The following is a 25,919-nucleotide window of genomic DNA, read 5'->3' on the forward strand; positions in this document are numbered from 1 at the left end:
TATCTTTTCTCTTGCTTCTGAAATGTTGGGATTACTGGAATTATTGGAATGACCGAGTGTGAACTCCGGCTCTTGGGTACAGCAGTAGAGTTCATTCACGCAACGGTTGTGACGGAAAACAAACGTCAGTACGAGAAGTGATGATGGAGCGAAAACAGAGGTGCAAAATATTGGACTGTATTACTTACTCCTTGGTTTGCTTTTTAAATTATTCCTACATGACTTTACTTAAAAATCAGAACGGAAATTGAAATTTGAACTTGCTAGCTTCATGCCAAAACGTCAGACAAAAAGACATAAACGGAGGAGTCAAATACGAATGTAAATAGCCGATTATTAAATTATACTCTATCCCAATTAGCCAAGGGAGCAAAAATAAATACAACAGCAAATTATATTTTTTCTCAAAATGGCAGGGATTATTAATAGTTATTATTACTGTGACAATAATTCTAACTTATTATTATACAAACAAATCGGGAGCACACTAGTTAACGGCAGATACCTTACAGCGTGGTGGTGGACGTGTCTGTTAATGGATATGTACCTTTGCTCATGGGAATTACGAAGGAAACAGACACTTTAATACTACAGAAATCCTGTATATACAGTATTTTTTTTAAATATGAGAATCTCACTCGGTGTTCTGCGAGATGACGTCGAAGTTCTATATTTCAAGCAGAGTAACCCTGATAGATCACGAGCAAATGCATCAACACAAAAAAAAAACATAACAGAGGTGCAAACGAGTTGAAGCCGCCGTGTTTACACAGCTAGCGGGCACAGAGACTGTAGCTGCTCCGACTCTACATGCTCGCAATGGCTGGCAGAATGACACCGCTCCGCCGTGCTCGCCCCCGCCCCGGAGCGTGCGCGGCGCGTCTGCGCGTTCCAGAGTTAAGCAGCCGCACCTGACTCCGGCTCGCCGGCGTTATTGGCTGATCCGCACGTCTGCGCCAGGATCGCAGCACCTGTGCGCGCCGAGCGGGGCTGTACTACACGGGGCTGAGGGGGTGTTGCATTAGCTGCGGTCTCCCCTCTGGCCTCTGGAGTTAGTCCTGCTCATTCAGTGAGAAAAAACGGGGGGGAGCCTTTTTTCTTTCCTTCTCTTCCGTCGTGCTTTATAGGTGAATGTACGGCCGCGGGAATATCCGGGGAGTCATGCAGTATTGCACCAGGCAGAATCCAGGTCCTGCTCACCGCAGGGATGTTTAAAAAAATAATGAAGTGCGAATCTAGGCAGTGTTAAAAGAAGAGGATGGGTACGGTTCGCGCAGGGGGCTTGCTCCGGGACCGGTAGTGCGCCGGGGGAAGATCGGTGCGCCCGCAGTGCTTTGCCGTAGTGGGTGATGTAGGAGCCGCCTGCTGACTAATTCTGTGCAGAAAGGGGCCGGCGACTCCACCTCTTCCTCTCTCTGTGCTGGCGTGCGGCAGCTTTCGATTTATAGACGAGAGGTGGTGAGATCCCGGATCCCGGGCACGTCTCTCATTCCTTACACCACCACACACCCCCCCTCCCCAGTGGGATTTTCTCCTGGACATGGCCGGGCCGGAGCAAGCCCAGCAGCAGGTGGACGAAGGAGCGGAGCACCTGGATGACGCGGAGCTGGCCCTGCAAGGCATCAACATGTTGCTGAACAACGGATTCAGAGAGAGCGACGAGCTCTTCAGAAAGCACAGGTAGGCACCGCCGCTCGCCTCGCACCGCGGCCCTGCTGTCATTCTCGCCTGCCAGGAATTAGACTAAATGTGAGCGAGCTTTGCGTGAATCCCCATGGTGTTCCCGCAAGAGCCCGCATCGCAGAGCGGTGAAGCAGGCATTTAACGCTTTAACACACGCCTGCGTGCTCGTCAGTCTACGTGAGAGTTGCAGTACGTTCTGAGCTGCAAGCCTGCACTGTTGTCGGTGTTTGTCAACAGTGAAGACTGTAAATAAAGCTTCTATATGGATGTACAGTTCAGTATATCACATGTACTGTACTATAATCTTCCCACTGGTGTCGGGCATTCTGCACTTAATGCTATGACGTACAATTAGATTGGCTGCATATACTGTTATTTTTATCATCTGCCATATGTCATGACTGAAGATGGTCAATTGTTCATTATTACTTCTACTAGTATTTACCGATCAAGCATAAAGATTACAGGTGCACCAATAGCCTTTGTCCTGTTGTTGCTGAAGTTTTGTTTGTCACCTCTGTAGCCATAGTGAATGAGAGCCTGACACATTTTAAAACAGCCAGCTTTGAAGAAACATTATCATTTAACCTTGTGGTTTCAGAGTTGGACTTGTGTTCATATAAAAAATATCATTGTTCTTCTAATTTTGGATGTGTGTTTTGGAAATAGATTCCATAACAGACAAGCAAAGCTTTCATGCTGAGTTGGCATTTTAGCTTGATTCAGATAGGTTTTTTTGTGGTAATGTGATTTTTGCATTATTATGTGTAGTCAGCCCTTAATACAAAAATCCAAAATGCATTACTAGCAAAAAAACAACCTCTCAGGAGCACAAACTAATTTAACCTGAACACCATCCCAGCCTGAAGATTATGATTCCAGAGGTGTTCAGGTGAGATTGTCAGACCTTGTTCCCTCATGACTGACTCATGACTGGGTTGGTCCAAATTTTGCCAACTTAATATCCACCTTAAATGTTGCAGGCAGCTGAGACACAGGACAGCTCAAGGAAAGTTCTGTAGTCTTGAATTGTTTCCTGGCATCCTGAGTTTTTGTGCTTTCTTGTTTAAGTCACCAGGAGCAGCTTCAAATACAAGACACATTGAAAAAGCACTGTATTCTAAGGATACTTTCAGGTGCAATTGATGTCTCAATTCCTGAGTGCAGCAGAAGTGCTTAGCAGTAGCAGCAACAGGACCTTGAATCACACTGTGTATTGTTGTGACACACCAGCCAGCCCCCAGTGGTTGAAGGACAATAGGAGTGTGTCTTTGTAATAATAGATGTTATTGATGCATCAGAGCAGTGGTATCACAAGAAACAATGATCTGCAAAGATACTGTAAATTAAGAACCTGTAAAATATGTTGCACTAATAATGAAGAATGGTCACTTTAATTGTCAGTTACACCTTTTGACCTTTACTAAATAACTTATCAGTTAAAATGCATAACAGATTTTAATCAATGAAACTTTAATATATTTTGTCCTCAGCTTAAAATGTTTTACAAGGAGCCGAATATTGATTTGTTTTATTTATTCCTGCCAGAATAACCCCAGGCCTGTTTTTCTTAAGAGAGCTTAAACAGTTGAAGGTTGATAATTTGTTGTGGATCATGTTTTTTGGTCTTTTGTTGAATCTGCTGGTTTGGTCATCTGAATGTGAGCAGTAAGAACAAACTGGGCAGTATCGTCAAGCTGTGTCAGGAAGTCACTGATGCTGATCTTTTCGGCCCTGCCCTCCGGGTCTGGCATAAAGCATACTGTGTCCCAGAGGACCCTTCACAGCCTTTGTTTAATGAATTCCTCTTGCTCTCCTCAAGGCGCAGATACTGATTTGCCACTTTAAAAGCAAACGGGTTTAAGTTCTCATTTATACCTGTGGCTATAACCTGCTTAACAAACTCTTTTTGGGGGCATGCCTATGTGTATTGTTTGTTTGTTTTCTTTATATTGTCTGCTGCTATAAAACAAATTGCCCTTTGGGGATAATAAAGACTCTATCTCTCTCATTTTCCCAATTCTGAACAGGCCTGTGATACCGTCTGTCACTCTTATGCCATAAAAAGTCATATTTCTCACTGAAAGCGTTATACATTATTTAATTAAAATAAGAATGCATTCAACTTCCCTTCCAGTTTTCCCATAGTAAATACATTTCCCCTGTTGTTTTCTGTCCTGCGTTGCTGACTAGGATCCTCCTGTGCTGAGATCATGTTAAATTGAAATGTAATTTCCTGTTGGGCATGCTGTACAAGTAATCTTTAAGGAGATAGTAGTTCAGGTGGGTAGCTGTGTCAGCATGCGTAGGCTGCAAAGGAACAAGTAATAGGTTTATTCCATGCTGAAAAAAAGAAGAAAGAAAACACAACGTTTCTGCCGTGGACCCTTCTTCAGGTGTGAGGAAGACAGGGCAGTAGGCAAAGGTAATGTAGCGGGAGAACAAAGGCTGGGAGAGAGGAGGAGTGAGAGGTGGGAGCAGGGGACAGTAAGAGAGACCAATCAAAAGGTGTGAAGTCAGAATAGGTGTAGAGAGGTGTAAAATGAAACCTCCTATTGGATGGAGAAAATTTAGAAGAAAAGTAGTCTGTCGTTAAGAGAAGGTGGAAGGTGTGATCCTAGCTGCAGGAAAATTTTGGTTTCTGTAGTCTTTCTGATGTATGAGTTCGGAAAACTGTCTTTGAGAACACAGACAGAGAGATTAGAGTGGTTGTGGCCGTCGGAGGTGAAATGGGAAACAATGGGCTTGGAGAGATCTTTAATCTTCACAGCCCTAACACGTTCTCTGAAGCGGTCTCCGAGTCTCCTTGTTTCTCCAATGTAGATGGCTGGGCATTTACTGCAAGAGATATAGTAAATAAGGTTGCTGCAGGTACAAGATGCCATTTGGGTGATCCAGAATTGTCCTGAGGGGCCTTGAATGAGTGTGGTGTTAGATGTGTACTTGCAGGTGATACAGCGAGCTCTGTTGCAAGGGAAAGTGCCTGGTGTGGATGGTTGCTGAGGGCGGTCAAGGGAGCTGTGAACAAGAAGGTTGCGCAGATTAAGTGGTCGGCGATATGAGATGATGGGGCAGTCAGAAAAGAGGGCCCCAATGGAGGGATCATCCTGTAGGAAGGAAAAGTTGTCGTTAATAGTCCTAGGGATAGGAAGTGTGTTGGGGTGGTAGGGAAGCACAAAGGATTGCGGTTGTTATAGCGGCAGTTCCTGATTGAGTTGATGGTCCGAGGGGTGTTTTTGGCTCGGGCAAGGGCCCTGTCAATCAAACTGCTGGGGTATCCTCTGTTGATGAAAAAGGAGTACATTTTGAGGGCTTGGTTCTGAAAGTTGATGTCGTCGCTGCCGAAGGAACTGTGAAAAAGGGAGAGAGTTGTTAGTGTGTTTGAGGTGAAATGAGCTATACAGGAGATAGCTATGTGAATCCGTGAGTTTGTAACCGAAGTGGAGAGTTGAGGGTGGGTGATGGAGAAGTTGATGTCTAGAAACGGAAGAGTAGTGGAAGATATGTTAACCGTATATTTGAGGGACAGGTGGAAGTTGGTGAAATGATGCAGAAAGCACTCATGCTGGTCATTGGAGCATGTGGCGGCACTGACGTAGTCATCAATGTATCGCTTGAGTGCTTTCTGCAACATTTCACCAACTTCCACCCGGATTACCTTTGCTTACTGCCTTGTCTCTCTCACACCTGAAGAAGGCTCCATGGCCAAAACGTTGTTTTCTTTTTCAGCATGGAATAAACCTATTACTTGTATCTTTAAGGAGAATCTAGTTAATACATATAAATGGAGAGTTTTTTCAAGTCATTACTTGTTTAATAACTGTATTAATAAAATGTGCAAATCCAGTTAACACCAACATTACAAAAAAATGTGTATATATGAAAAAGTAACATACGAGGTGGTTGCTTACGAGAGAGACCGTGTAGGCGGCCTCCTATCTGTCCTCAGGATAAATTCATACAGTTCAAGTTCTGAGTGTGGTAGGAAATTTATGGCTGTGTCGCACTGGTGAGAGAATTAACCAGACTGATTTTTTGCCTGTGGACAGTCATTAAGGAATGGCACATAATACACAAGCTAATTTTATTTTTTTTAAATGTGTTAATTCAGTGCTCTCATCTGGAGAAATGCTAAAAGTATTATTATGCAAGATGCAAATACCCAGCAGTTTGGTCACAAGTGCTGCAAACTTCCTTTAGAGATGTAGGTGTGGTAAGCACTGTTGGAACGTTTGCCAAGGATGTGTCAAGCATTTCTTTTGAGCAAGCACTAATTATTAGATAAATGGAAATCTAACAGAAGAATGTATTCAGGTTTCAACAGAAAATCAACAGATCATGGGATTTGAGCTGTTTTCCTTACACAGACCAGAGCTCTAAGTGTTATGTAGTTTATTTGTTAAACTCAATTGCTTTTATTTTATGCTCTGCACAAAATTAGTTATGTCAACTGTGCTTTATGAGTTTTATTATATTAAAGTAATTATTCTATGCTCTGCACTGTATTAAATAAAATGGAACAAGGAAAGGTTTATTCCAAGCTGAAAAGAAAAGAGACACAACTTTTCGGCTGTGGCGCCTTCTTCAGGTATGTCCACCTGAAAACTTTCAGATTTCAAGAAGATTCAAGTTCATCTATTTGTATGTTCGGACTCATGACTATCAAATTGCCAATAACCTTATACAGGTTGAGAATCCCTTATCCGAAATTCCTGGGACTGAAAGTGTTGCAGATTTTGGATTTTTTCGGATTTCGGAATATTTTTATATTTGCATCTATAAAATGGGACAGCTTGGTTATGGGACCTAAGTCTAAACACAATATCCATTTACATTTCATCATATAGCTTATACATATACCCTGAATGTAGTTTTATATACATTTTTAAACATAATACCATCAGAAGGTAAGATATCAGTCTCCACCTACGATGTCATGTTTTGATTAAAAGGTTACAGTACACGTACGCCATTTGTATTTTATTTTTTACTACACAGGTATTAAGTTTTATTGTAGGGTATAAAAACAAAGCATTGAATATGGTTACAGGTAAATAAAATGAAAACTGAAAAAAGTCAGCATTTTATTTTTAAAGTAATGTACAAGTAATGACGCTAGTCAAGTTACACTCATACATGGAGGTGAAATTCAGATTTCACGTAAAATGAACATTTTGTACTTACTGTATAAAAAAACAAAACAAAACATGATGATCACTGCTTACAAACTTGAAGATAAATGCAGCCCCAGACATTACAACTACATCAGGTCCGAGAAACTTGAGGGAGAGGGTACGTCATCGATGACATCACTGTGAGCTGGAAAGTTCGGTAAGTTATCAGTATCCACCAACGAAGTTGTGTTTTGATTAAAAGGTTACAGTACATAAAGATTTTTGTATAAAAACAAAACATGGAATTTGATTACAGGTAAATGTAATGAAAACTGAAAACGTCAGCATTATATTTGTTACGCAACAATTACGCTAGTCATGTTACACTCATACATAGCGTTTTACGTGGAGGTGAAAGCGGTGCACAACAGCTGTACGTAGTGGAACCATCCCGCACTTTATGGAATTTTCCATTTGTGGCGTGTCGTGTCAGCATTAAAAAAAACGTTAGGATTTTGGAGGTTTTTGGATTTTGGAATTTCGGATAAAGGATTTTCAACCTGTAATACTTGTAATTGCCTTGTGTTCCACTGGCTCTGTGTGACAGTTTTAGAAAATTATTTTAAATAGTATATAAAACTCCCTGTGATGGACTGGTGTCAGATCTTCCCGCCCTGCTTTGCTCCCGTTGCTTGCTGGGATAAGCTCTGGGCTCCCCTGTAGCCCTGTACTGGAAGAAGTGGTTAGAAAATGGATGGGCAGATATAAATGCTCTTGTCATACTAGAAAGGAAGAGTGACTCTTGAATCTTCTGAATGTCAATAATAGCTATTAAAACATATGCTGGTTATCCATATATTATATTATACGTTATAATATAATATCCATATATTTAACTATGAATATGATGTGTGTCTGTTAGAAATAACAGGGTTGTGCTCTTTTTTATTTCTCTCTTTGTGAATTACTGGAATGTGACTTTAAATGTTGGTTCTGATTCTCTTTCTCTAATGACAGTATTCATTCCTTCTCTTGCCAAATTGTGTAAAAGAAAAAGACAAACACTGAAGCAGAGATTACCGGTCACACCTTTATAAATATTTCAAGATCTATTAAGTGTCTAAAAATATTTGCTCGAGCTTGTACTGGTAAAAGATGTCCCTGTGAAGTCTGTACCATGTGTCGATACAAAAACAAAATGTTTGAGGATGGGATTGTCCCTTCAGCTCCAAAAATGTAAATATTTTAAGGTATATCATTAAATGATATTTAAATGCTGAATGATGTCCCATTCTTATAAATGCACACGATGGATTATGATGTCAAGCTCTGCTTCAGTGGTAATGAAAAGAGACCTGTAAGGCTGACCTGGATGCACAAGGCTCAGACTGTCTTTGGTGATGTGGATGATGTGAAAGGCTGATTTTGCCATTCCTCGCCATTGTCAGAGGGCATACAGCACAAACTTCCAACTTCAAGCAAAAAACTTTGAAGCAGAATTCATTGCCTTTGCTCTCCCAATCACTATAAAATCAAACAATGCGCACAATAAATTCTCTCACAGAAAAGTATTTTTTATTCTTCTTCATCCCATACATGCACAGCATAGGAATGTGTATTTGTCTCTCAACAGCACACAGTGCCGGTCTCTGCTGGATGCTGTTTCCGAGTCTGCACGTCAGAACACATCCGGTTTCAGTACAAATAAAAGTTATGAGTTTGTGTGCATGAAGACGTGGTGTAAACACTATTCAAATTCCTTTCGCAAACATGTGGGGAAGATAGATCAGTTATCGTGGGATTGCTGCACATTGCCTACTGATGCAAATTGCAGGATGTGAAATGTTTAACTCGCATGCAGTAGAGGCAGAGTAGAACCGACTCTTCTGTTTCTCTGTGATGCAGCAAGTGGCAGTTTCTTAAAAGTAATTCCATCCTCCTTAAAAATGTGCGAATGCCTGGTACTACCCGTAGTCTCCACTGTTGCTGGTTTTGTAGCCTCCAACGACACAATCTTCACTTATTCCACAATAAAAAACACATCTGCTTTAATACTTATTCAGCTTTCAGCAGAGTATGGTTTCGTCAGCTTTAATAACATATCTCTTTACTTCCTGGCTTGACATTCGCTAGTAAAGAGATGCCTAAGCGTATCAGAGTGAAGATCGCTGTTATCACAACTAGGGTGTTTTGCAAACCATGAGGCTGAATTTAACCATTTTGTACCCTGTTGGACTTATCTTCAGCAGGTCTTTGGTCTCTATACAGCCATGATCACTTCACAGCACCATAATTGCTGTGAATGTTAAGAATTATTGAAGTTTGCTATTACAAGTGACAGAACTTGTTTATCCTTCTTTAAAGGCAGTTTGTATAATCTCTGAGAAATTGAAATTAGTCACGTCAACAGAATCCATTTTGCTGAAACGGTTACTTTCACTTTAAAAGGTTTACTTTCAGATACAAAATTCCAGTCCTATGTATGAAAGTGCATTATGTAATCATCAAAGAAAAATAGTAAGTTTTCAATCATTCCATTAAAGTACAGAAATTTAGGAATGTTGTTGTTAATAAAAAAACATAATCTTGATTGTACAAGGTGACTGCATATTCTAATCACTATCATGCCTTTCTAATCTAGCGGATAATGTGACCTATAATTTAGTTTATTATCTCTTTAGGGAAATATTTAATTTGAAAGATTATATGAGTATTTTGAGCTCTTACAAAGATACTGCTGGTACTAAGGAGCATTGCTTGTTTATGATCATTGGAAACTCGGAATGTTGTTGAAACGCAAATTGGATGGATACGTACCGATTGTACTGTTCTCTTTGTATTTGTATCTAAAGCGATTTACAGTTGATCTGTACCAGTTTACAGTTTAGCTCTTTTTCTCACTTCTTTCAGGCGATGAGGGGAATCATATATTACAACCAGCTGAAGCAATGCTTGGTTTTACTGTTCCTTGAATGGGTTTGAACCCGATGGCCATGTACTGTATGTGAACTCCTCTGAAACGGATGCCCTTACGGTGTTTGTCTTTATGTGGACCATCCCTTGGTACACTTTGTAGATTTTAGAAATTAACTATTGGTTAGAAATTAGTAAACGCCAAATAAACCAACAGAGCAAAATGGGGAATACGGTAGAAATAATCAGTATTGGTGCGGGAATCGCTGGACAGCTCTCTCTTGCTGTGGGGGCTGCGGCAGCTCGGAGCTGACGGGCCGAGTCGCTCTTTTCCTCAGCTCCTGAACCACAAAACGCGTCTAATGAAGAGGTACAGTACAGGTCACATGACTGGGGTTATGGTATTGTGGCACCAGAAAAATACAAAATTCTTCACAGCAAGAAGCTGTGTGCACCCTTTTCGGTTTTCGGTTGGAAGAACCAGCTTATTCTTTCAGTTTGACCCATGTTTCTTTAGGCTTTCAGTCCATCACAGGGGATGCATACTGCGGTGCAGTAGAACTTTTGTGGACGCATTACCTTCAGTTTTGTTGGCTCGCTATGAAATGACATCCCTATTGGACCTTTGACCAAAAAACTGTAATATTTAGATTTTTTTTTTCTGAACAGCAGATGGAGCAGAAATCTTGAAACATTGAACAGATAAACACGAAATAGTTCACTTAAAAACAATTTTTATTTTTCGAATGAGAGTAGAAATGTACTGCACAGTATACTGTACATTTCAAATGTTAACGCAGAGCTCATCATTTCCTTATTAGTAAAATGGAAGTATCCCTGTGTCAGTTGTTTCCTTTATTGCGTCTTGGAGTCCGTGAAATTTCCATATATTAACAAATAAAAATGTTAAAAATGTCTGGAGAATGCAGTCTCTAATAAAAAAGGTGTCTCTAATGATGTAATTTAAGGATGGGATGTAGTCCTATTTCTTTATGACTTTGAAGATGTTTTTAGTAAGCATGTTTTTTTTTTAATTTTTTAGTTTACTGTGAAAAGTATTTTAATAATTCTTGTGGTATTTTCCAGTTAAAAAACAGGCAAAAGTCTGTTTTAAAAGCCTACTTTGGCGTAGTTCAGTACTTTAACATCCTGATTACTTAAAGTACCCCATGGTACACTATTGCTTACAGTATATACAGTATGTTATTTACAGTATGAAAAAGTATAATGTGAAAAAGAATAATGCTATAAATTACACTTGTAATGCTGTAAACATAAAATAATGCTCAGAGATGAATGCTATCTTAATACATAATTTCTGTAGTAAAGACTTTTTACCCAAATCCGGGTTGTGCAGTCTTTTCTGTAGGTTGTCTTTGTTACAGAGCTCTTAATGAGTAAGTGGCTTAATTGTACTGTACCAAATTAACTGACTTTTCAGGTGCTGCTTTTTAAATAGACAGTGTTGTTGGTCAAAGTTGGTTGTGTCAAACTGATCAACCCTGAAGACGGTGAATCAGCTGACTGTGGCTGTTGAGTTTTGCTTTTTGTAATTTGCTGAAAGTGGAATATCTGCCCCAGAATGAGGTTTAAAGGCTTTCCTCTACGGTATACCAGTAATAGAATGGTCAACCGCCAAGCTGGACAGTAGAGGTTAGTGCTGACTGAGTGATGCAGTACACTGGGTTCACGTCAGATGTAACACTTTGCATATGCAGCAAAAAAAGTTCTTGTTTTGTCCTGTCTGACATATGTTTGCCATATCACTTAAATATTTTTTCGGGTTTCATACAGGATGTGAGGAGTTTTCCACTCTGCCTTGCAGGCCATGAAACGAATGGGGTATGGTTGACTCCTGCCCATTTTCTCCCATATCAGCCATTGAATTCTGTAGCTCTTTCCAAGCTGCTGTTGGCCTCATGGTAGCGTCTCTATAAAGTTTTCTCCTGGCTGCTCAGTTTGGAGGGACAGCCTGATCTAGGCAGTGTTAGAGGGCCTTCCACCTCTGCGTGACTGTCTTCACCAAGCTCCAAAAACACATTAGGGATCTTCGAAATAGTTTTGTACCCCCCTCCTGGTCTGTGACTATCTGCAGCTATGTCTCTTTGAGTTTTTTTTTAAAGCTGCTTGGTTTTCATTATTGAATTCTTGCTTGAGATTCACTACCTGACTGAGGGACCTTAACCAGACAAATGTATTTCTTCTGTAATAATGTGATCCTCTATCTATTATAGCACACAGAGGGCTCTAAACTAAGGTTAAGGTGATTTTGTACACCTGAATTAATTTGTTTGCCTCTGCAAAGGGTTTGAATACTTACACAGCAGTGATTTTTCCCTTTTTACTTTCATCCATCCATGCTTTATGTTTATTTCATACTTTCTTCATCCAATTCAGGGTCTCTGGAGAACCAAGCAACAGGCACAAGGCAGGGTACACCCTGGACAGGACGCCAGTCCATCGCATGGAAGACAGACACAAACACACACACTCAGTCCAGGACCAGTTTTCCCAGAAGCCAATTAACCTACAGTATCTGCATGTTTCTGGATTGTGGGAGGAAACAGGAGCACCCGATAGAAACCGACACAAACATAAAAACTCCACACAGACAGCACCCCAGGTCCAGAGTTGAAACCAGGGTTCAGTAATGCCAACCACATGCCACCTGCTATATATTTGTCTTTGAATATTTGGAGTAGGTTGTATGTATAACATGCATAGCTTCTGAGATCAGGCTTCAAGGTGGCAACACTATCTCTTAAAGTGTTGCTAGTGTTACTGGTAAAAAATCATTCTACTTCAGATAAAGGTATGAAATACAACTTGCTGATTAAAACCAATAAAAAATACAAAACCAGTGAAAGGGACAGTTTGTTTTTCTGCATGTGGTTAACTCCTCTCGAAACTACTGTCATGGAGTGTGTCTTCTGTTCTCTGCTATTTATATCATTGAACAGCAATTATGTTTTCCACTTTTATTTTAAAGCATGTTTCTGAAATGAATGCGTGCTGCTTGATATTTTCCACGTATTAACAAATTGAGAAGATAGAACTCTGAATTAACTTCGCTTCTTCAAAAGAACAAGTCAAGCTCTGGACAACACAACATTACTTTATTAACCCTTTACAATTTCTTGCATAAGGAATTATCTTTTCGCATACCCCAGCTTGCTCTCTATGAGACACACAGACAGGGAGAGAGCCTGGGGTCAGAGGGCAGGGTCTACCATTGTACGGCGCCCCTGGAGCAGTTGGGGTTAAGGGCCTTGCTCAGGAGTCCAATGGAGTAGGATTCCTCTGCCGGCTGCAGGATTTGAACCGGCAACCTTCTAGCCACAGGCACAGATCCTTAGCCACAGAGCCACCGCTCCACCCAGGACCCTGTGGTTTGTTTTTTTGCATGCCTTTGCTTTGATCTTTGCTGTGCAACCGAGGTGTCTTTGACTCGTGAAGTTACTTTATCACCATCTCTAGGAAGCATCCTTTACCCAGGTCTGTAGTGCTGGGTGTTGCAGCCCAAATGTTAAATCTCAGTATGCTTACCACATAATAGGAATTAAAATGGTTTAAAAAAAATTTGGAACTAGATACAGCACACGAATGATGGAAAATATTTAGAAAAAATAAAATATGAAGTAAATTGAACACCAAACTATATGAAGGGATAAACAGGCAAGATGCTATCAGAAAAAAATGTTAATCTTTATAGTGAACTAAAAATATGAATGCAAATTTATCCATTTGCATGGCCGATGTGTGCTGTTCTCAGGTACTCTGATTGATTAATTGACCTGCCAGTGAGAGAAGACATGCCTTGATCACCCGGGCTGATCAGTTATCCAGTTAGATCTCCATTACATGTAACCATTAGCAGCTGAAGAGTCTCTTAGATCAGAGGCTTTATCCTGGCTGATCACTGAGCCTGGATTGCCAGCAGCTCTGCAGTCACGATACGATTCTTGGGAGTTATTTGGAGACTACAAACCACAGTGCACTCACTACAGTTATTGTACTGCAAGTCTTTGAAAACTGTTCTTAAAAAAATAGTCTGCTGTAATAAGACCACTCTTTGAATATCCAATGTTTACTATCGGAATTAAGTACAATAGATGTGATTTTTAGTAAAGTGTAATCTTTTTAAAACATAAAATGTGCTTTAGGAAAGTGTTTACAGTTGGTGCACTTGGCTTTTTCTATTTATGGTTGTTCATGCTTATGATCTAATCATTCGTTACCTCTGGCAAGGACAGCAATGTGGCTAAACAGGTTTGGCACCTTTATCAAATTCCCATTTATGAAAAAATCAATGCCGATGTGCTGTAAAGCCACGTCAGTGCCGCCATCACAAACGCCTCAGATTCTGTGGTCTGGCCGCTTAATACAACCTGACATGCAAATTTCATTAAATATACAAAAAGGCTGTTAATTCCCTTTTGCCATTTTAAATGTCACTACATAACTGATTCCCTTGAAGGCTGGGCCACATACAGTGCTGTGGCTGAATTTCTGTTCAAGAGAAATTGCTGCTCTAAATGTAATCAAGCAGAATTGCATTTGTGTGTTACTTACTGTCATGGACATCATAAACTTTTACTAGAATCGGGAGTTTTTGCTTGCTGTAATTTTAAGCACAACTTAACAAATGGTTTTATGTGTTAAAAGCTGCACCCTTCAGAGGTTATTCTATATAAATATCCCGTCAAGAATGTGTACAGAAAGTTTTGTGCTTTGTACAGGCTGTTATTGAGCGCTTTCCCATTGAATGTCTCTTTGACACTTTTCCCATGGAAATGGGCTATTGTGCAGAGTGAGAAAAGCTGCTTACAGGGAGCAGCTTAATGGGGTCTCATGTTTTGAAAGAATACAACAGTTATGCGCGTGTGAAACCTAAGATTATTCAGAAGATTTATGCCAAACCTATACAGCTACTATACTACCATATATATTATATCAAATTTACAATTAAAAAAAAATACTTTGCATTACCTACTGTATTATATAGTAAGTGGTGTGGCGGCACAGGGTTCAGCAGTTCTGGGGACCTGGGTTTTATTCCGGACCTGGGGTGCTGCCATTGTGGAGTTTGTATGTTCTCCCTGTGTTCATGTGGGTTTCCTCTGGGTACTTCAGTTTCCTCCCACAGTTCAAAGACATGCTGGTAGGTTAATTGGCTTCAGGACAATTGGTATGAGTGTGTGTGCCTGTGTGTGCCCTGTGTCCAGGGTGTACCTTGCCTTGTGCCAGATATAAGAGCTCCCCTGCAACTCTGTTGGTAAATGGATGAAGATATATTATATGTGTACATATAATGCTCTTCTTTATTTATATATTGCTACATTCTACTTGCACCGTCACGAATGACTGTGGGTTTATTTCCTATCTGTAGGCACTGCTGTCGTTTCCATGAGAAAATTACTTTGCACTTGAACTTGTAGTTCACTCAGCTGTATGAATACTGTAAGTACTATATAATGGTGTACAGTACTGTTTTCAGGAGGTAACCATCTGATCAAAACAAGGGATCCCTCTGACCACCCATCTGGGTGCCAGTGTGACTCGTATTTCGCCAGGACAGTTTGAGACAGGGCGGTATTTTAACACATTATTTATAACGAAAGGGAAAAATGTTAAGACTGGTGTTTCACCCTAAGTTTTGTGCTTTATTTTGCAGAAACGGTGATGAACTCTGGCCTGATGGGTTTCTGGGGCTGAGCACAGGCTTTATGATCGCATTTCGTTATCGCTGGGGTTTTGGGGTCATGGTTCGTTTTTGTTTGCTGCACCATTTATATGGAAATTATCCATAAGGCCATGTTTATCTGTATTTTGCCCTCAATAGAGCACATAAAATTACTCCTCTCAAATTCTATTGATGAAATATGTTATTTGTTCTGTTGGATCGAAGTTCTGCTTTTGAAAATTGTCATTTTCTTCTGTAGTGCTTTTCTGACCTCTGAGGCGTTTTTTTTCCAAGCTAGGTTCACACCTTTACGATAGAGCATGTATTTCTTTTATTGGAGTGTTCTAGTTTGGACACTAGCTAACCATGCCTGCTAGAAACTACTAGGTAAGGGTAAGACACCGAAGTCTAGAGACACGTACTGTGTGTACTTTTGTATACTGTTCGTTGCCTGTGGGACACATCGTTTAGCGCAGCACTGAATTTCACGCTGATGCACACAACTTGAAACACAAATCCTGCCGCAGACGGCCGACCCTGTTCTGTCCTTGCGTTCTGAGCTCTAAATCCTGGAGGCAGCTCGAGCTTCTGCAGAAGCTCTTGGCGCCGGTTACGTGAGCTGAGCAGTGCGTCCAGACTGTGGAGCCCCTGCAGGCATCTGCCCTTATCTGGCACACCTTAGCCCTCTGGCGTGCCTGCTAAAACCTTTCTGTCATGGCCTTTTTGCTGTTATCTCTAAAAAAAAAAAAGGATGGGTAAAACTGCAGAGTATTTTAAATTCCGCCGTTTGTGTAAGATTGCTTAGCTCACATGTTCCCAGGGAGGCTCAACTGGCTCAACCCGTTTAAGGTTGAATAAGGCACTTAAGGCCAGGTTCTTTGTCATATCTGCTTACTGTACTCGTGGTTCCTACCCCTGCAGTGAGTTCTACAGTCTGCTGATGCAGGCTGACTGCGTGCTTGCTGGGCTCTTCCCATTCAGCCGGACTGCAGAACACTTGGCATTATTGAACGCAGGACAGAGAGTCAATGAGTAAAAAAAAAAATAATAATTTCTCTCCCTTAGCTTTTTAACTAGTAATAAACACTAAGTTAGTGATTTTTTAATTTCTTTTTCAAAGTTGAATAGCACTTTAGAATGCTGCTGCACATATAGTAAGTGAGATTTCTGCTTCCTGTCAGCCTATTTTAAACAGAAAAATCTGTGATTCCTGACGCAAAAAGCTTATTTTATTAGGTGCAGGCTGGCAACAAGTGTTTTCTCCACCTGGAAGATGAAGGAATGAATGGTTTGATAGTGTTTAGTTTCCTCCTAACCGGTTTGTCTTTGTAATGTTGCTCAGTGAGCACTATGGCAGTGAGGGGCTGGTTGTGAAGGAGGCAGGGTCTTTGCAGAGCTCACACAGACATGCTGATAGAAGTGGGAGAACATGAATCAAGAGTTGTTACAACATTCGGTCATGTGGTAACATGCCACTGGTCTTGAGGCTTTCAATGGATGAAGAACAGATATCCTGTAAAGAGCTCCTGTCTACCTTATCATGATTTTAAAACTCTCTCCCCTCTTTTTTTTCCTTATAGGAACCACAGCCCATTAATGAGCTTTGGAGCAAGTTTTGTCAGTTTTTTGGTAAGTGGCTAAAATACCTTTAAATTTTTTTGGTTGCAGGAAATGCTTGATACCATCCTGTAACCTTTTTGTACATTTAGTCTACTCCAGGTAATTTATTATTATTATTATTATTTTATTATTATTGTTGTTATGCTTTCTTTCATGTCTAGTTCTGTTTAATCTTTCTGATGCATACATTATAATCGATCAACAACAGACCTTAGTAATTCTAAAATAATATTATTATTATTGGTAAAACATTCACACTGGTAGATGAGCTTCTTTCTCAGTTTTAGTTAATATTCTTTATATGGAGGGTGGGTTCTCTTGTTCTTCTATGCTTAATGTGCTTAAATACTTTTCCACACTGTCATGTTAGCGGCTTTCAGACGGTGCGGGCGGACAGAAACACCGAGAGCGGTAAGAGGAAAGGAGGGGGGCTCGCGGTGCTTGTAAACAACAGATGGTGTAATCCTGGACATACTCATGTTAAGGAGCGCGTCTGCAACCCGGACATCGAACTGGTAGCCGTAGGACTGCGTCCGTACTATCTGCCGCGGGAGTTTACATGCGCCATCTTTGTTGTTGTTTACATTCCACCTACGGCAAATGCAGAGGTAGCGTGTGACGTCATAAACACAGTCACAGCCAGGCTACAAACAAAGCACCCAAGCGCTTTTATAGCTATTTCAGGGGACTTTAACCACGTATCTATTTCCACCACTCTGCCTACTTTCCACCAGTTTGTTAAGTGCCCGACCAGAGAAAACAAAACACTGGACTTATTATATGCCAATGCTAAGGATGCATATAGTTCCACAGCCCTTCCCCCCCTTGGCAGATCAGATCACAACCTTGTCTTGCTTACACCACTGTACACGCCTATTGTCCAGCGCCAACCTGTGACCATGAGGACTGTGAGGAGATGGTCTCAGGAGGCTATGGAGGATCTACGTGGTGCTTTGGAGGCCACCGACTGGGATGTGCTGTGCGAACCACATGGGGACGACATAGACAGTATGGTGGACTGTGTCACTGACTATATTAACTTCTGCGTAGATAACACCATCCCCACCAAAGACGTACACTGCTTTTCCAATAACAAACCCTGGATCACCAGCGACCTGAAGGCTCTTCTGAATGACAAGAAGAGAGCCTTTAGGAGGGGAGATAAGGAAGAGGTCAAGCGTGTACAGAGGGAGCTAAAGCAGAAGTTAAGAGAGAGCAAGGACGCATACAGAAAGAAGATAGAGGACAAGCTGCAAAGGAATAGGGTGAGAGATGTATGGAGCAGCATGAGAGAGATCACTGGCTTCAAACAGGCTGGGGGTGCAACAGAAGGGAACCTGGAGATGGCCAACGAGTTGAACCAGTTCTTTAACAGGTTTGATTCTGGGTCCTCTGTGGCGCAACACCCATCCCTCCACTGCCACACGCTCCCTAACCCTTCACAGCTGCGACTGCCCAATACCTCCTCCATCCCCCCACAAACATGGCCGCCTACAGCCACAACCCCCGACGGCTACTCACCCACCCATCCCCCACAGCTGCCACTCTCCAACACCTCCGCCATTAACACCTGCAGCACTGAAAGCAGTATGAGCACCATCCCCCAGGCCAGGCTGACCATCACAGCTGACCAGGTGAAGAAGGAGCTGAAGAGGCTGCACGAGGGTAAGGCCACAGGACCAGATAACATCTGCCCCAGAGTTCTGAGGGCCTGTGCTGATCAGCTGAGCGGAGTGCTCCAGCGACTGTTCAACCTGAGCCTGCGCTTGGAAAGAGTCCCGGTGCTCTGGAAGACATCATGCCTGGTCCCGGTACCAAAGAAAGGGCGCCCCTCTGTCCTCAACGATTACAGACCAGTTGCACTGACTTCTCACATCATGAAGACACTGGAGAGGCTGGTCTTATCCCACCTGAGACCCCTGGTCAGCTCATCACTGGACACCCTACAGTTTGCCTACCAGCCCAGTGTTGGTGTGGAGGATGCGATCATCTACATGCTGCAAAGGGCCTACTCACACCTGGACTGGGCTGTCAACACTGTAAGGATCATGTTTTTCGACTTCTCCAGTGCCTTCAATACCATCCAGCCCTTACTTCTAAGGAGGAAGCTGGAGGAGATGCAAGTCGATGCCTCCACGACCTCGTGGATCACTGACTACCTGACAGGCAGACCACAGTCTGTGAGACTTCAGAACTGTGTGTCTGAACAGGTAGTGAGTAACACAGGGGCACCTCAAGGGACAGTTCTTTCTCCATTCCTCTTCACCCTCTATACTTCGGACTTTAAGTACAACTCAAAGTCATGCCACCTGCAGAAGTTCTCAGATGACTCTGCAATTGTGGGATGTATCAAGGGTGAGCAGGAGGAGGAGTACAGAGGACTGGTCAGCAGCTTTGTGGAGTGGTGTGGGGTGAACCACTTGGAACTGAATGTGACGAAGACAAAGGAACTGGTGGTAGATTTCAGGAGGAAAAAGGTCAAACCTACTCCTGTCTACATCCATGGGAGTGGCGTGGAGATGGTGGACTCGTACAAGTACCTGGGAGTGCACATCGACGATAGACTGGAATGGTCTAAGAACATCGAGGCCATCTATAAGAAGGGACAGAGCCGACTCTACTTCTTGAGGAGGCTCAGGTCCTTCAATGTGTGTAGTAAGATGCTACACATGTTCTATCAGTCGGTGGTAGCGAGTGCCATTTTCTACGCAGTGGTGTGCTGGGGCTCTGGGATTAGAGCAGTAGATTCCAAAAGGCTGAACAAGCTCATCAGGAGAGCAAGCTCTGTCATTGGGTTTGACCTGGACTCCTTGGAGGTAGTGGCTGAGAGGAGAATGAGGTCCAAACTAGAGGCCATCATGGACAACTTCTCCCATCCCCTCTTTGACAGGCTGGCAGGAATGAAGAGCACGTTCAGCAATAGACTGATTCATCCACGGTGCGACAGGGAGCGCTACAGGAGGTCATTCTTGCCGTCTGCCATAAGACTGTACAACGCATCCACCTTGCGTCTTGGCAGAGGCAACATCGACAGTGACCTGTTTCTGGACTAAACGCATCTACACATCTACTGCTACATCTGTTCTCTTTCTTTTTCTTTTTCTTTTTCCCGTTTACAACCACTTTTTGTGCAATATATGCCAGGGACCTGTGCAATACATTTATATTTATATCTATAGTTACATCTATATTTATATTCATATGTGTGATATGAGTGTGATACGATTTTCTGTGTACTGTTCTGTTCTAGTTTGTTCTTGTGCGTCCGGACTGTGAGTAACTCTTGTATTGTATTGTATGTATTGTACTATTATTATATAATTCGTTACACTGTGGCTGTGTTGTGTGTGTTAAGCTGCTGTTGCACTGCAATTTCCCTCACGGGATCAATAAAGTATCTATCTATCTATGTTGCTTCAATGATTCAGATAACAAGTAGCAGAAAACGTTTTCTTTTTCAGCAGTTCTGGTCTCCAGTATTTCATTGGTTTGATTCACAGGGTGAAAAGCCAGATAAATAGCAACCTTGTTACAGCTTACAGCTGGCTTCAAAATGTTCGTCTCAAAAAATAAAAAAAGCAAAACAAAATAGTATTAGGCTGCTTTATTCAATATAAAAAATGTTGTCTGTTAACGTACTTTAGCAAAATGATAAAGACTTCAGTATTCATCCAGCTTTTCACTGTTGTTCCACAACAGTCATCCACGTGTGCTCCCTGAGTCGGAGCTGTTGCTCTCCGGCAGTACCGTAGGACAGCATGGTGTGGCACAGCAAGAGAAGATACGAGACGCTACCAGTGTCCTCTAGTATTTCGTATGGAAATCTGTGGCTAAAGCGGTGAGGGTATCGTTGTGGCTGCTGCGTGCCGTGTGGTCCAGACCTTTTTTCCTTTTTGTTTGTAAAGTTATTGTTGTGGTGGAGTCCCACCACATTGAAATGGGCAGTCTTTACATCCAGAAAAAGTAAAGCAGCTGGCACAAAAAAACAACCAGAAGATCCAGTGTCAGCAGAGCTTGGCCTCGTGCGTCAGAGGTTAAGGCTGATATTTCTGCAACGGGTGTCCAGAGGTTGTACGGGTAGGACATTCCACAGTTTTCATGGATTGTAGTTTGTCTGAGCTGTTCCGATGCCCTTTCTGCAAGTCTCTGAAGAGCAGGAGTGCAATGCTGAAACAGATCTACAGGGATCGTATCAGATTTTACCAAATTAAATAAAATATAAAAAGGATAAAAAAGGCTGTTGATAGAATATTGTTTTTTAATGCTACTTCACCATCTTTATTTTGTGGTGTCAGATTCAGAAGTGGTCTTTATATTGTGTTTTGTTAAGAACATGCTACAGTATTTTCCTGCAGCAGTGTAAGAATAGTAGTCATTACTGTAACTGGACTTCTAAAAGACATTTCAAACCCTCTGGGACACCTTGACAGATGTGATGCTAGTTGTGGAAGTGTGGGCTTGGAGCCCAGAAGAGCTTTTAAAGCATAAAATAGATTTTTTTTATTCTCAACGTAAATCTCTACTTTGTTTTCCAGTACTATGACTAATCATTAAATCATTAATGACTAAATGGACCAAATGGCCTCTTCTCTTGTACTATATGTGTTCTTAAAAATACAGATTGTAATTGTTTTCTACTTCTGGAACAAGTAAGGGTTTATTCCAACTGGAAAAAGAAGAAAGGAAATGCAACGTTTCGACTTTGGAGCCTTCTTTGGGTGTCAGAAGGCCAAAGCTCCACAACCAAAACGTTGTTTCCTTTCTTCTCTTTTCAAATGGAATAAACCTTTACTTGTTCCTTTGCAGCCTAAGCATGCTGACACAGCCACCTACTTAACCATTTTCTACTTACACCTGATATCTACACACACCGTTTAGAAAAAACATTGAAAAAGACATCAAATGGATTTTGACAAAATGGAAATGTCAAAAATACATGAGTTCTGTCTTTGTTTTTTTCCTCACCGTCTCTCCTGATGGAGTTTTCATTGATTTTCTTTTCATAACTGAGTAGATTTGGTCAGCTTAACAACATCAGCTCATTTGTTTAGCATAAAACAGAAAGGTCAGGAACTCTGATAACTTCATCATATGTTATCATTGCCTTTTTAAACTGTGCTTTTTTTATATGCATGGTTAGCCACCCTGTAGCACAATATCTGCCACCTCAGTTTGAAAGATAGTCCACACTTTACTGCTTGAGCGAAGGGATATAGCTTTTGCCATTGTCGATTTTGTTTCCTCTGCTGGAATAAACAGTAAAAAGTATTTGTGCAGTTAAAGTAACTTTTGTCTAATGTACCTAGCGGACAAGTCTAACTAAAATATATCAGCCCTTAAATTCTAAAAGTTTAATTAGTAAACCAATAGAAATAAAGTTTTGTCTCACCTGTGGAAAAAAACCCCTTGTTTTAGTCACAGTCTATCCTAGGTCACGGACAGGTGACCCCTCAAACAAGGATTCTTCCTGCCTTGTTCACAGCTGCGCCACCTAACAATTCTAAAGTGTTCAAGGCCCCTGACTTCCTTGCCACAGGTTCTTTTAATCTCTCAGAATCACCAGTGCTTCCTCAGACCAGACAAGATAGCGATCATATGCAATATCCCATTTTTTTTACAGCGGTCTTCCCTAACACATAAGGACTTCCCTGTACACAGGCTACCTATGAGCACTGACGCACTATACAGATCACATCCCACGGCTTGCTCCTAGAGCAGTGCAGGAGGGCGTCCTGAACACGTGTTGCCCCCTCTACCAGGTTTCTCCAGGTCCAGTTTCGGGGAGAAGGGGGAGAGACCCGATGCAGGGGTCTTCCTTCACTGACCCCAGTCCCTGGTGTCCTGGCTGACTGCTGCAGTCTGTCCTCCAACCTCGCTTTCTTCATCCAGGGGGTCTCCTCATGCGGCTGTCCTGACTGGGGCTCTTCATGCCTTCTTGACAAGTTCTCTCGACTCTCTCCCCCCAGGAAGCCACCTGCCCAGGTAGTGGCGTCCCTAGCATGGCCAGGTGTGCTGAGGCATCGTTCCATCTCCTCCTGCTCCTAGCCCCCCCTCTCAGTCACAGGTCCACTCAAACCTGTTTGCAGCCCCACACATTAGCCCTGAATGCCTTGAATGATGGGGTAACTGCCTGGCGCGTGTGTGAAGTGGGCATCTTGATCAGGGCTGGGAACTGCAACAACACTGAGGCATCACTGGCCCATCAGCGCCACCAATATCCATACGGTCCTCGACACCTGGTGCCCAACACCCACCCTTTCCCCCTGGTGAGGCTGCCGAGTCAGACATGAGGAGGATTTCGGATTTCCTGTCCGTCTTGTGGCTGTTCTCCGGCATCCTCAAGACTCCCAGACTCCTCTTGCACCCCCGAGTCGCATCTCACTGAGTTGCACTTTTCTTTACGAATAAGGTTCCCAAGAAACTTGTCATTCACAGCATGGCCATCTGTCATATTTATATCTGTACAGAACCGCCTTATTGGACAGGCTGTATTATACACTGATATCTTTATAGTCTGTTCTTACCTGTTCTTCCACCCATCCATTTTCTAACCGCTTTATCCAATACAAGGTCACAACCCTTTTTTCTGTAAATAAATTCCGTGCAGAGATACATAATGACTCAGACCTTTTTTTCTGTGTACTCATATGCCATTGCTACTGTGCACTTTACTGGAAAAAATCATTCGTGTTTTTTCTCAGGGCGTATACTTCAATGTCATGTCTTTTCATGCAGGCAAAACATATCAAGGAGGATTTAGAATCTTAAGTGCCTTAAGACATTATTTCATTTTGCAATATGCATTTTTATGGAGATCAAAACAATAATAAAATAATTACACAGATTTAATTCCAGAGAGCACATTACAAACAGCATAACAAAGAGCATTTTATGAATTTGTTTTTTCTTTTTTCTGTTTTATCAAAGGCCTTATCAAAGATGACAAGAAAATCAGATTTAAGCTTATTACCAAGAAGAGTAGAGTGGTTAAATGTCATTACAAAATTCAGATGGATTTCTCAAGCACAATCTAGTGTATTATGGTCTTTCATTTTTTAATAGGTCTATGTAACAATGTGCTTCATTTTATTTTTCTGAATCAAGTATATGCATATGTATATTTATGTCTTTAAAAAGAGAGAAAAACTAATACTTGTTTCCCATGATATTTTTTTTCTGATAAACCTGACATACGGTGGTCAGATTCTCAGTCAATAAAAAATATTCATAAGCATCAAAGAACCACTATTAATAATATATATCGAGTATATTGTGATGGTAGATTCCCTCACATGATAATGTTTTTGGGCAAGGGTAGCTGAAAACACACATTGCTTTTCAGCTTTCACTACTGTCTTTTTCTCATTTGCAGCATTTTTTAAAGGCCTGTGTCAGTAGTACTCCACTGCACTATACAATACATCAGCAACTGGACACACTACAGCTTTTTTTAGCTCAGAGGTGCTTACAGAGAAAAGTAGGTTTTTGAGATAACAGCCTGCTGGAGTGCAGTCCTTTACATGTAACATCTGAGGGGCTCTGGGTGGAATTTTGTCATTCTCATGTCTGTACCTTAGATGCTGTCAATTTCAATGTAGACATGCATGTATGTAACATGTACAGTATTTCTGTACATTTTAAAAAGCACTTCATTGTATGTTTGCTTCTTCTGAATGTTGTTTAAATATTGTAAAATATCTCTATAAACTGTATTGTCATCTATAGTGTTGCAGTTTGCTCCACACTGCATATCTCCGGCTCACACTGACATCTATTCTGCCTTTTTCCCCAAAAATGTTTCTACACATGTTTACATATCCAGTCTAGAAACATTTAAGTCCTAAAGCAGTCTGCTTGTTTAGGGTGCCCATTTTTCCCTTCATGTTCAGGAATTGAACATTCAGGGAAATAAGGACTTGCGTCACTAATGGCCCTCAGTAGTGAGAACCTTATTAATCTGTTCCTGAGCACCATGCACTCCAGAACATTGGAGGGAATAAATGATAGCCTTGTACAGCAATTCATTACTGTGTAATACAGAGTTAATATAACAACAATTTTGATTTCTAAAGCAGTAGACTGCTTTTAAAATATTCTGACACTCGTCTTTGGGGATTAGATCTGAAAACTGTTGAGAAATAATTATTTTCATAAACTGGAACAGTACCCTGCAAAAGTAAAATGAATGAAGTGAACAGTGAGAATAAAATTTCTTAGATGACAAATGGAGAAAAGTGAATTTGAGAAAATGTTACTCCTCAGCTGGTTTATTTATAAATTGAAAGCAAATTATTAAAAATAATACATTTTCACTGTGGGTAGTTCCTTTTTTCACTCTCATGATGTTCCTGTATTTTTTTTTAATTGTTTGGAATTTTTGTCGTTTCTGTCAGGTGTCATTATTAGTTGTAAGTTTTAGGTTTTAATATGAATGGAATGTCAAATGGTTCAAAGCATGGAAAAAGTGTTTGATATGACTTTTTTTTAAACATTTGCGAATGAACACCGCTTGCCCCCGTGTTCCGCACCAGAAGGATGCTGATTAAACTGAGCATTTAACTGAATTTGCTGTGAATGGATGGCTGTTGCTTACTCACAAGGGTGCTGCCGTTTAGGTAAGCACGTATATGATGGATGTTGTCTGCTGGTGAAAGCAACTGAGGTTTCAAGGAGAAAATCGAGCACTTTGTTCCAATAAGTACAGTGGGGAATGAATATTAATATTTAGTCATGATGATTGTAGCATCGGTATTGATTTGTGTTTCCTTTAGGGTGTGCTTAGAATATGCTTGCAAATTTGATCTTTGCTTTACCTCAAAGAAATTGGATTTGTTACTCATTTACAAATTAATATGCTACAATTCAAATACATAGTGTTCTTTGAATTAAAGATCCAATACCTTGCA

At 41.3% G+C, this 25,919-nt stretch overlaps 1 protein-coding gene across 2 annotated transcripts in view; it reads left to right on the forward strand.

Annotated features, from left to right (window-relative positions):
• Window positions 1–1,093: 1,093 nt before the first annotated feature.
• The window catches only part of ttc39c (tetratricopeptide repeat domain 39C), a 52,530-nt gene continuing 27,704 nt past the window's right edge, over window positions 1,094–25,919 (forward strand). For both annotated transcript variants that reach the window (XM_088918807.1, XM_088918808.1), the window contains exons 1-2: window positions 1,094–1,680; window positions 16,974–17,022. In XM_088918807.1, coding sequence (XP_088774933.1) covers window positions 1,541–1,680; window positions 16,974–17,022 — 189 coding nt within the window. In that variant the 5' untranslated portion in view covers window positions 1,094–1,540. The remainder of the gene's footprint in view (window positions 1,681–16,973; window positions 17,023–25,919) is intronic.

Source organism: Atractosteus spatula, chromosome 6 (genome assembly GCF_055471065.1).
Source record: "Atractosteus spatula isolate fAtrSpa1 chromosome 6, fAtrSpa1.hap1, whole genome shotgun sequence".
In the NCBI taxonomy this organism is placed as follows: domain Eukaryota; kingdom Metazoa; phylum Chordata; class Actinopteri; order Semionotiformes; family Lepisosteidae; genus Atractosteus; species Atractosteus spatula.